This window comes from Drosophila subobscura, chromosome O (genome assembly GCF_008121235.1).
Source record: "Drosophila subobscura isolate 14011-0131.10 chromosome O, UCBerk_Dsub_1.0, whole genome shotgun sequence".
Taxonomy (NCBI): Eukaryota; Metazoa; Arthropoda; class Insecta; order Diptera; family Drosophilidae; genus Drosophila; species Drosophila subobscura.
In genome coordinates, this window is record NC_048533.1 from 28,124,742 (window position 1) to 28,136,811 (window position 12,070).

At 43.5% G+C, this 12,070-nt stretch overlaps 2 protein-coding genes across 2 annotated transcripts; both read left to right on the forward strand.

Annotated features, from left to right (window-relative positions):
- Positions 1-3,638: 3,638 nt before the first annotated feature.
- On the forward strand, positions 3,639-4,153 carry LOC117898092. Its single transcript, XM_034807272.1, has 2 exons — positions 3,639-3,771; positions 3,925-4,153. The coding sequence occupies exon 2, from the start codon at positions 3,932-3,934 to the stop codon at positions 4,118-4,120; it is 189 nt and encodes a 62-aa protein (XP_034663163.1). The 5' UTR covers positions 3,639-3,771; positions 3,925-3,931; the 3' UTR covers positions 4,121-4,153.
- Positions 4,154-4,397: 244 nt separating this feature from the next.
- LOC117898094 lies at positions 4,398-4,677 on the forward strand. The gene has a single exon (XM_034807273.1). The coding sequence runs from the start codon at positions 4,444-4,446 to the stop codon at positions 4,627-4,629; it is 186 nt and encodes a 61-aa protein (XP_034663164.1). The 5' UTR covers positions 4,398-4,443; the 3' UTR covers positions 4,630-4,677.
- The last annotated feature ends 7,393 nt before the right edge of the window (positions 4,678-12,070 follow it).

Here is a 12,070-nt window from a genome sequence, read left to right on the forward strand (position 1 = left end):
GGCCTGGAAATGCTGTCAGCTAAAGTTTTATAAATTATATTTTGCTTAAGTTATTTTTTTGTGTGTTTCGCGACCCATTTGTGAGCTCAAATCTACAGCTAGTCGCATCATCATTGACAATTTCACACAAACAAGCACTGAGCTTAAAGGATCTGTCTGTAAGACAACAACTTGTGTGTCCAGGCACAACTTACAACTTACTCAGATCAACTGCTTGCAACTGCAGCAAAGACTGTGGCACTGACACTGACAGTGTTCGTGGTTCGTTGGCCGCTGTAGAACAAACCCCCGACACCGTACCCCGATAGCTAACGCAGACATTGCCCCGGCCATGTCACACTCCAAAAAGGCCGAAAAGTCACTCCAGTCCAGGCCAGGCCAGACCAGACAGCAGCCAGTCAGCCATCCCCAACATAAACGTGCGCCAACTAAACTCCTTGCAGAGTGTTTGACTTCTTGTAGCTGCCGCATGCCGCGTGCCCCACGGACCATCCTCAATGCTGCTGCTGCTGCTGCTGCTGCTGCACGTGGCCATCATGCTGCACTCTTGTGCTGCACTAATTACGAAAACTCAGCACGTTTCTGGCATGGCACGGCACCGGCCTGGTCTGGTCTGGATTGGTTCGGGTCTGAGCCGCTGGCTGCCTGAGTGGTTAAATGCTACGCTGCAACGCGACAGTTGCCTGCACCCGGGGGAGTAGCAGCAACAGCAGCGGCAGCGGCAACAGCGGCAGGCACGGGCGGCACTCGCACAAAAGTTAAAAACATTGCGGCAAGCAATAAAATCAACATTGGTCTCGGTTTTGGCTTTGACTCTCAGTCCCCAGGATACTCCCAGTGCTGCACTTAGCTGGGCTGTGCCTTGGGGGGGGGGTCAACGATGTAACTGTATTACTGATGAGCTCCAAAATTGTGCCTGGCCTGCCACAATTCAATGTCTGAGGTCGCCGCAGCCTGCGCCGAAGCCGCGGGTAATGGCTAAAAATTACATTTTCCGACCCCACATTTTTGCAGCCCCATTTTAGCAATCGTTTCTGCCATCCACTTATGCCCCTTTTTGCTACCGTTTTGTAGCCATTTTTGTGCCCCTTTTGCCGCTCATTTTGCTCTTGGTTTGTCTCCTTTTTGCCACCCATTTGGCTCCTGTTTTGTGCTCTTTTGGCCAACCATTTTGTGGTGATGGATGAAATAATTAGAAGCGAAATTAAGTTTTGTTGATGAAGATTAAATGGAAATATCGCAAAAGGATTTTTATATGATGAGTAGAGCAAAAGGAATTGATTTTCAAAATGCTGAAAAATGCTTTGCGTATTGGAAAATCTGTGGCCATCTTTCCATGAAAAATTAACTGATTTTCGCTTTAAAAAACCTTTTCAAAAAACACCAAATATAATCCTCAAGCAGCCCTTTTCCCATGCCTCTTCGTTCCAGCTAAATTGTTAGCTAAATCTCTGGAATCTCAACACCCTTATAGGGTTTGCTTTTCAACTGCTAAACATTGGCCCCAGCTCTGATCAACTATCGTACACATTTGCAATCTTTGCGAGGCCATAAAAATAAATTACACACAGCTTAAAACTTATGTGAAGTGTGCAAGAAAAATGGCTTATAGACGCGCGCTCAATGCAACCCCAAAAAAAGGAAGGCAGGAAGAAACATGCCACGAAATGACAAAATGACCTCAAGCCCAAAAGTAGGAAAACCAAAAGCAGTCCAACAGCAGGACACGGGCAAGCCGTGCGGAGTGATGAACGTTATGGCTGTTCGAGGTGATTCAGACACACTCAGACACACAGAATCACCCACCCACAAAAGGGAGCGCACCGGTAAAGGTAAAGCTTGTAGCCGACAATGAAGACATTAACATGACCAACGACAAAACTCTCCCTCTCTGTGTGTGTGTGTGCCCCACAGCTCATCACATTAATCTTCCTAATACGCCCATCAATAATTCAAAGCCAAAGGCATGACCAAAGCCGAACAGCAGCAATCTTTAGTCGAAACCGAACAATCGACCACTGACCAGTGACCAAGTGAAGAAGTCGCTACAGACACGCAACCCGCACTCTCCGCTCTCCGCTCTCCCCCCTCCACCTTTCAAGTCACGTCAACGAAACGAATTCGAAGCTCAGCAAAGTGCTGAGTGAATTATGACGCACTCTGCTCAACGCTCTCTCTCTCTCTCTCGTCTCGGGAGAGGCAGAGGCGGAGGTGGGGGGAAACAGTTTGTCGTACATCAAATATCGAAACTATAACACACAAAATACTCGCATTGAACTCTCGTGCATGGGCCTGACAATGAAGCTTTATGGCTCGTTAGCATTTGATTTATGCGCACGGGAAATTCCCCGAAAAAAACTTAGGAAAAAACATTGCGGGCCAAACATATAAATAGTTTAATGTTGATTAAAGGCTGTGATTGCAGCACAACAGCAGTGCTTATCAGCAGGAACATCATTTTAATAATTTTATTAAAATAATAAATAAATAACAAAATTATTGTTAGCCAGCTAAAGCCGGGCAGTAGAAAAATAATTAAAATGTAATCAATCAAATCTAGTAAGTGTTTATATTAATGTAAAACCCTTCTTTTACATTTGTTTTTTGTTTAAATATTAAAGCTTTTGCTATTGTTTTTAGTTGCCAAACGACAGGTAGAATCACCAAGAATTTCGTAGATTTTTCAAGAGGTTCCTTAAACCTTCTTCTCACTTTTTTGTTTACAAATATTGAACATTTTGCTCTCTAGATTTCTCTGTAAGAATTTGTTAAAGTTCATGCAAAAGACGAACATCTGGAGGCTCCTAAGTTTGTCATTAAAATACAACTAAACATTAATTAGGGTTTTCTTCTAATAAAAACCTTAGATATATTTTATAGATATTTTAAGCAAGAGTTTAAGCCATTTTTCACTCATTAATGAACCGATATTCATTTGATAAATCTCTGCCGCTCTCCCCGTTCATTCAACCCCTCAAAAAGCAATCAATTTTAGCGCACTTTAAGACTTTGTTTTCAGGGCGCTTTGCAGCCACATTTCACATCTTGTTGCCGCCAACTTAATTGTATAGCGAAGCGTACGCGTAATTGTATCTGAATGACACATGTTGGACACACAAAAGCGTAGAAGAGCGGCAGCCATGTGTCCCTGTCCACCGTTGCCATTGTGTTCACTTGCGAGTGACAGGACGCCAACCAGATCAGATGAAGGCAATGGCGCGGCGCTCTCAATCCTCGGGTCCTTTGTTAGGGCCGGACCAGGGACGAACAATGACAAAAGTGCTCCTTGGGCTCCAGCTACACCTACAATTTCACCTGCTCCCCTTGACAATTTGCTGTCAGTCTGCTACATTCGGAATATTTCGTTGCCATCGACATTGTCAATGCAGAATTTTTCACGCCTACTTCAACGCCTATTCGATGGCGTCTGCCCACGCCCACGCCCACGCCACATGCAAAATGCCTTTTGTTGTGCTGCTCCCCTGCGGATTGGTGGCAGCTTTCCTTTGTGGCAGATGCCTCCAGAGTCGCTGAAGCTGCTGCTGATGAAGATAGACACATCTGCCAAGCCTTCCATAAAACAGTTCTGGTTGCTTCCCTGCCCTGTCTTATCAATAAAGCTCAAGTGCCGCTAATTGTGTCAAAGGTTGGAGCGCGTGGCTGTGCGATAAAGATTTTCGGATGTGCTGCGTGTCTTTTCGGCTGCTATAAAAGAGGCAGACAGCTGCCGAAATATTTCAGTGTGCTCCAAAACAAAGCGAAGACAACTAAGTAAGTGCACAAAGGAAACAGCCAGCGAAAAGCTAATCGGAAGAGAGCTCAAAACTCTGAGTCAGCAGTTCAGAGTTCGTTCTTCTTTCACACTAAAAGAGATTACTAGTCGCTGATTAATTATTGTTTTTGCTGGTTTGTTTTTCTTTACAGTTTCAACATGAACTTCTCCTGGCTCGCTGTCTTTATTCTGGCCCTTGTTGCCGTGGCTGTGTCGGCCAAGTCTCAGTGCCCTGCGCCGTTCAAGAAGGATGGACCCAAGTGCGTTACCGATCGCGCCATCCGCGGCGAATGCCCACACAATTCCCAGTACAGTGCCAGCATCAACAAGTGTGTGTACAAGTCCTAAACATCATTAAATAACAACTAATCTGACAAATCGCATCAACAAATAAAAAATACAAAAAATAAGAAAACAAATCTGTGTCCGTGTTATCAATGTGTCAGAGATGTGAACTACAACTGGACCGAGGTCAGTGTGTCTGTGTAATCGGCCGCTGTCTATATAAGATCCGTTTCAGTTGCACTCCCACAAATAGTTGCATTTTCAGTCGCGTCTGAGGTGAGTCCAGTCTGAGGTGTTTACTGCTGAAGTGGCGGCTAAAGTGTTTTTCTTCGTTGCGCAGGAACAATCAATCGGAAGCAATCATTTATACCATCCATCCATCCATCATGCTGTTGAAATGCACTTGGCTAATGCTGCTGCTGTTGTCGCTGTGCGCCGGTGCCTGGGCCAGCAGCTGTCCCTCGGGCTTCAGCGCCGAGAGTGATCGTTGTGTCAAGGAGCGACCCATCCACGGCACCTGTCCGCCCGGCTCCACTTTCATGCTGAACATCAACAAGTGTGTGCACGCTTAAAGGCTGGAATTTAAACAATTGTTTTTCATGAATATAAATGTGCAAAAATTTGCTACTTTTTGGATATAATTTTGGCAGTTTTCAGCGTCTTTGTTGTCTTCAACTTTTACCTTTAAGCCGCCGCCGAAACTTAACTTTTGAGCCAATTATATTTGGCATGGGAAGTTCAACGAGTGTTAAAGATCAAATGCTGTTTGAAGGCTAAACACTGCACGCTGATGGGTTGATGATGACGGACACGTTGGCCATTAGTTTATTACCATGTAATTGACTCAACGCCTGTCAGCCATCAGCGCTGGCGCTGGCTCCTGCGGCTTTAATGTGCTGAAAAGCAGCGCCGACATCAACACCACAACAACGACGACGACAGTCCCCATCAAAGTCAAAGCGTTTTGGCTGTCCCACTGCTGTCCGTGCTGACGCGATTAGCCTCTGCACCTTTGCCCCCCCTCCCCCCTTCGTCTTATCATGGCCCGGCCATACGCTAGAGTTTCGTAAGCTCAAATCGGGAATTGAATCGTCTCACACGGCCTGCTATAAAATTCATTAAAAACTTTGCCGGACCACCGCAAAAAGAGATTGCCCAAAAGCGAATATATAGATGTCGGGTGGGGGGATGGAAATAAAAACGAAGAAAACATTTAACAGTGCAAAAACTTTGGCAAGTCCAAGCTGTCGACAGGATGTGCAGCAAACCCAATTGCATATGCCAATGTTGCACAGTTTTCCAACTCCAGGAAAATGTCCCACGCCAACCCCCAACAGTGATGGCAATTTAACAGCAGCTTGAAGTTCAGATTGGGGGGAGATTGAAGGTATTTCAATTGTAAAATTATAAATGGAATATTTATTTATAGCTTCAAGTGTTAAGATTTAATAGTTGCACTTAGGAAATTGATACAACTTGTATTGAATGGCTGATGGCATTATTGGGAATTGTTTTAGTTGCAGAAAAATCAAAGAACTACAGAAATTAATATCTGATTGTACTAAAGCTTCAATTCTGTTACAGATATCTAATTTTTGTACATAAGAAATGTCAAATATTTTTACTAAAACAAATGCAAAGATATGTGCAAAAATTAATCAAACTTTAGGCTTCCACTTAGCTGCAATTCCATAACAAATGTAAATCTAATTTCAGCTATTTTCTGGCAAAGAAATAGCCAAACTGTCAGCACTGTCTGGCGGGTAGCGTCCATAAACTAAACGTCCTTGTCACTGGGGCTTGTAAATTTCTATGACTTGCATAAAAAAGGGCTCCCCAGAACGCCTTCCGCTGCTCTGGGTTTCCTTTTTCGGTCTAAAAGTTTCCTGTCGCAAAAGTCGGCCAGCGGACAGGGACAGCGGACAGCGGACAGGGCAGGAAATAAGGAAATGTTTTCAGTCGTATTTGCTGCCTTAGCAGCGACATTTATCAGTCAGTTGTTGCAATGTCCATTGGGGGTAGGTGGCAGGTTGCTGTCGGGGCTGTCTGCCGTGGTGCTGCCTTGTTGGACAATTTTCAAAAGGAGTCTCAAGTGGCTGCCTGCTGCCGCCCGAAGCCTTGCAGCTGACAGCAATCGTTGCAGTTTGTTGCAGCAGCCACATGGCGGCTGGTCCGTGTACGAGTATTTGGTATCTTGGTGGGGGCTCTCTGTGTGGCTCTCTGGCAACGGCAAAGTTCTGGCCGTTGCTTCTGCAAACTCACGCGTAAATATGATGAACGTAAGCAGTAAAGTTCTGGCCAACTGATAGCCAAACGTTCCTGCTTGGCCATCTTATAAACACAAGCTGGCCCTAAAAAAACTTTACCCCAGGTCGGACCAAGGGAATGGGACGAAGGGTGGACGGACGGCCTCCTCTTGTGACGGCTCAACTTTATGGAGGCCACATAGTTGCGGCTTGGCTGCATTTCAAGAATACTGTGCACCCCCTGCTCCCTCCCACCTTCGTTTTTCCTTATCTCGTTTGGGGCATTGTCCTGACCATTCCGTACCACCACAATTCCTCACCAGCTAAAAATGAAAGTGTGGCCATAATTTTTGCACTGCACTGCACTGCCCTGCTGCTGGCTGTCGGCCTGTGCCTTGTGTGTTTTGCTGTTGTGTCCGCCCGGGTTACTCGGCTTGGGCCCAACAACTTTTCCGTTATTGATGCTACTGTCCCAAACCCAGAGTGCTGACGAGGCTCACCAAAGGCGCTCGGAGGCTACTTTCAAAATAGTTAAAATGCACACTTAAAAGATTTTTATGACGTCAACGGCTCCGTAATTGTTCGGCGTATGGAGTGATAATGGATGCGGGCAGAGAGTGAGAGAGAGAGAGTGAGGCAACTGTAATTACATCTTGGAGTACTTACACTGGCATGCAAATGTTTGGGGCTGCTTTTTACGTGAGAGACTTGCAATAATTGTGGTTGGAATTGCACGCTGAACTGTCTGTGGAGCGACGAAAAGGGTCACTGATATTTGGGCAGCCACTTGCAGATTGAGAGCAGCGGGGGCGGCAATCGCAAGAAACAACTAGACATTTCTACCTGACCCAACTGCACGAAGAGAAGGCGAGCCAAAAGGGAATTGCAATGGAATTGAGCGGCAACAGCATCGCTGCAATGCATACGCGTGGGGTTGCTCTCAAGTTTCGCCTCAACCAGAACTTTCTACCTGCGTCGACTGCGCGAAGAGAAGGTGAGCCAAAAGGGAATCGGAAGATCACGCCATGCGACGGTCGCTGCCAATGCAAAACGGAACGCTTCGTTGTTTGTGTGAGAGCTGCAGCTGAGAGCTTTGGCTATGCTTGCGAGATGTTACAGTTATGTTTTGTGCACAGGCGAAAACAACACAATTAGCAACATCGAAATAGGTGCTTAAGCGTTCGCATACAATGATGAGCATACGAATAGGGAAAGTTGGCTTATGGGCTTATATGAAACTATGCATAAGTGCGTTGGCAGCTCATATCTCAACAGTTATTAATTGCCAGTTATAAATTTCAAATATAATAATGAAAAATCGAATATAAGCCCACCACAAACTACTAGTATATTTTAGTGATAAATTACCCAAAAACCTGTTGGCTAGTGTGGCTTACACATCCGAGTTTAGCACTAAGTAGTGCTTTATGCCTCTCGGTCATGTTTGTCTGCCTCGTCGTGTGCGTGCTCTCAACTTTTATGCGAAAACTAAAAACAAGATGGCGGTCGCTGTCTGCTGCAGTATGTGCTAGTGTGTGTGTGTGCCCCATAGGCACAAAAACTTTAATTTGAGTTATTTGCATGAGTGTACTACTCGTGCTCACAGTTGAAATTATAATTTTACCACCCGAACAAAAACAAAAACTTTATCAGTGATAAGGCGACACAGAGACACACACACACGCAGGATAGTGAGTTGTCCCTGACTTTATCTCCCTTTCTCTACCCATCAAAAACTTTCTCCCTCTCTCTCTCTCGCATGCTCTATTTGTCTGGCTGAAATGCTTTTAATGTGAAACTTCAAACCGTTAAAACGAAAACTAAATCGGTAGCTGGAAACATATGTATGCTCCATGAATGCAGAAACGATGTCTATGCATGTGGCTCTACTCTCGCACACCGCTCTTTCCCTCTCTCTCCCACCGTCGAATATGAGTATTACCATGTGTGTGGTTTGTGGCCCAAAGTTTTTGGTTACCACCCAACAAAAGCAAAAGCGAGCATGCAAATTCCACAAACTACGCGACGCAAAATGTTCCAGTAACCGATGAATATTGAAACGTTGCATTTTACATCCCGCCGCGTCACCGCACCTGAAGGGAGTGTCAGCTCGAGAGCACACTGGACTGTCAGCAGCTGCCCATTTTTGACAGCACAGAATAACATTTTCGGGCTTTGGGAGAGACATTCACATGAGGATGTTCAGTCACAGGGGATTACGGAGGAACACTCAAAGGAGATAAAAGTAAACGTTTATGTCGGGTAATTAAATGTGCTTAAAAGCTGTCATTAGCTGGCTTAAACTATACCCCAAATATACAAAAAACACAAACAATAAGAGCTCGCGAGTCATCATTCTAGTATGAAACTTAATTTCCATATCCGGGAACTTGCCAATCGCTTGTCCTAAAGCTGCATGTAAATCATTTAATACGAACTTATTGCTAATAAATAATTGCTATAAATGTCAATGTTTTATATATTATTTGTATCATTTTTAGGAGTTCAATTACACTAAAGTTACACTTTTTTTTTACCAATTAGAAGTATTTAATTACATATTTCAGGACATATGTTTTTTTCTTACTGTCAGTCTGTCAATTAAATTTGATAAATTAGCAGCTAATATTGAAAAAAAATATATACGCTCACATAACATAAAAATCCTTACAATAATTTTGCATTTATTAATTGCTCCTTTTTTTTATTAGAAAAAAAACAAACAGCAAAAACTCTCCGCTTAAATCTGCTTGAAAATATTATCTTTGGCTCAACTTTTAACCGTGAAAGTCCTAATGCCCTGAAGTCTCGCCTGCAGCTAGACGACTTTGTGCTGGCAATTATATAAATGTCATAATTGACTAACGTTAAGCTGTGCAACTTATGTGCTGCCAGTTGGCAGGATTGTGTGTCCCTGGCCAAGGTTATCGCGACATTTGGCGCGACAATGTGGCAGCCGCCCTTGGCTGGGACGCGAGACCCTAATCCTGCACAATCACCAACAGCTGTTTTTTAATTGCTTTTCTGTTATTTTATTATTGCTGCAGTTTTGCTGCTGCACTTCAAACATTTATCCCTGACTCTTTGGCTTTCGCTGTCTTTGTATGCGCTTCCCCTCTTCGTTTTTCTCTTTGCTGCCTTTCCCCCTTTTCGCTCTTTCTATTTTCCTGCACACTTTTATAGAAACTTTATTTTGGCTTAAGTTTTTATCTTTATTTCTTGCTTGCGGATTAAAAAACAAATACGTTGGAGGAGCCACCAGAAAGCCCCAGCGAAAAGTAAAAACTTTTTATTTGCTGTGACAAATTTTGAGCAGATAAAGCGCGGCAAAAGTTCGTTGCACAAAATTCGGCATGCAGGCAGGCAGGCAGGTCCCCAGTCGTGCCACTCCTCTGGCGGCAGCGGCAGCTTCACCTTCTTGCCTTGCAATGTTCGTGGCAGCGTTAACCGTAAATTAAGAAATTTTTGGCAGAACTAATGTCCCGCATTAGTCAAATGTCAAAATTGTTTGGCAGCACGCGGGGGCTAGGGTCTCGAAAACAATTTCAAAAGAAGTCAAACTCAGGAAATGTTCTACACTGGAGAGCAGCAGCAGCAGCAGCAGCAGCAGCATCGATGGCAATTTGTACAAATTTCTGCCGAACTTTTACCTTTTTCAAATGGCTTAACATTACCGCACTTTGTTGCTTAGTGTTGCTTTCCCCTGGACAGGTATTTCCGACATTTCCTTTTTGGGCTGTGGCTCATTTGCTGCTCCGCAATGCGCATACGCCTCGCTGCCTGTCGGAAGTAGCCGTCGAAATGCTACAATAAAATGCGCCCATCGAGCAGGTCTCGCCGAACAATTTGCAATTGAAAAATCCACCATGACAGGCAGCTCAACCACAAACTGTCACGAGTTATGAGTTATGAGCCGTGTTGCCTTTGTCATTTGGCTAATTGTGGCTCTGGGCCGCGAGCTGCGAGCTATTAATGCAATATTTCTGCTTTTTTTTTGTTGTATTTGTGCAGCCCACAGACATAAATTTGTTGCAATTAATTAAGACCGCAACTATCATTTTCCACTGCAGTTGTCGTCAGTTGGAAAATAGAAACATCACCGCAGCAGCAGCAGCAGCGGCAGAGCCCTCGGGGCGATTTCGATTTGGTTTTGGTGCCGTTTGGCGTTTGACACTTGATTTATTTTTACACTAATTGATTTATTGACAGATTCTCGCTTGGCCACGTCTGCAGCTTTGTCGCCTCGCTGCGGCCTTTTAAGGTGGTGTGCGTGTGTCGGTCCTTATTTGATTAACGTTCGATTTTCACAATTTATGAAACTTCATTAAAGAGCGCGAAATACGCTGTGCGTTCGCCTCTGCCTCTGTCTCTGCACGTGCAGCATGCGAAAAATGTTAATAAAGTTTTTTTTTTCCACAACCTCTGCACCTCATCCTACAGCTCTGTACCTCCCACTCGCCCACTCCACTGGGACACGCACTTGCCGTCGTTCGCGTTGGCGTCGCCATCTTCATCATTGCCGCCATTTTTCATACGAAATTGAATTCATTTGAGTCTGTTTGGCTGTGTGTCTGAGTGTCGGTCCTTTCCTCTCTCTTTCCTTCTTCTTTCCTGCCTGCCTGCGTACGTGCTGCCTGGTATTTTATTTATGTTTTAATTTTGATTATTTTTATGAATTTCGCCTGGCGGATATTTGAATTTTATTGGGTAGTTCGCACGAGCAGAAATGTGTACCATATTTTTGCTGTATCTAATAGCAGAAAGTGGCAAATTTCATTAAAAACTTTGCGCTAATCAAAAGCAATAAATCAAATGCAAATAAACTCGCTATAAACTACAATTAAAAGTCAGTGAAATCAACAATGAAATTTAGCAAAATGAAATTTGTCTAACGGATTAATATTAAATCAACAAAATGTACACAAAATTAATTTAATCTGTGTCTTAATTGAATTTATAAAAGAAATGTGATTAATTGAAGTAAAGCAAATATATTTATAGATTTAACAAATGTAAAAGGAGTGATAGGAATTTGCCAATTGAAAAGCCATTTGGTGCCCCCAATGTTACAGAAAAAACTCTTCAAAAAATAACAACAATAAATATATTAAAAATTAAATTTAACTCACAGAAAATTGCAAAAAACAATTCAAATCATATCACTTTTCGTCTCACTTTTCGCTCAATTAAGTGCGATGATTATGTACAGATTTCATCTAAACAAAAATATTTAAAAGTATCAATAAAATGTAGCTCAAAAATTAGCCTTAAATTCCAGCAAACTTCAACCCAAACTCCCCTAAAAAAACCCACCCCACTCCACATCAAAGACCATCAATTTTCGTCTCACCTTTCGCTCAATTAAGAGCGATGATGCCACATGCTACAGGTATAGTGCCTGGTCACGCCCTCTATTTTCCTGCCATTTTCCCAGCGTCCAAGATTGTGATGCAACTGTGCAGCTGTCCGTCCGTCCGTCCGTCCGTCTGTCCGTCCGTCTGTCCATCCACGTTGGTTTTGCTGTGTGTACATTTCAAATTGTCAGTTTTGGCATTATTTAAATTGCAGATTTTTCTCATTGAATTTGTCGAAATACTTTGGGTGTATAATTTATTTTTGTTGCCGCACAATGCCGCCTGAAAAACTGCATAAAATGCACAGCAACAAAAAAGTGTACTTTGTTGTGTTTTTTTGTGCTTTTTGTTCTTTTTTTTTATAGATAAATTTTGTGGTTTGTTGTTGTTGCTGGCCTGTCAACATGCTTTGC

Bases quoted from the DNA above. Each gene is read 5' to 3' on its own strand.
- LOC117898094 (XM_034807273.1), top strand. From the start codon at position 4,444: ATGCTGTTGAAATGCACTTGGCTAATGCTGCTGCTGTTGTCGCTGTGC.
- LOC117898092 (XM_034807272.1), top strand. From the start codon at position 3,932: ATGAACTTCTCCTGGCTCGCTGTCTTTATTCTGGCCCTTGTTGCCGTG.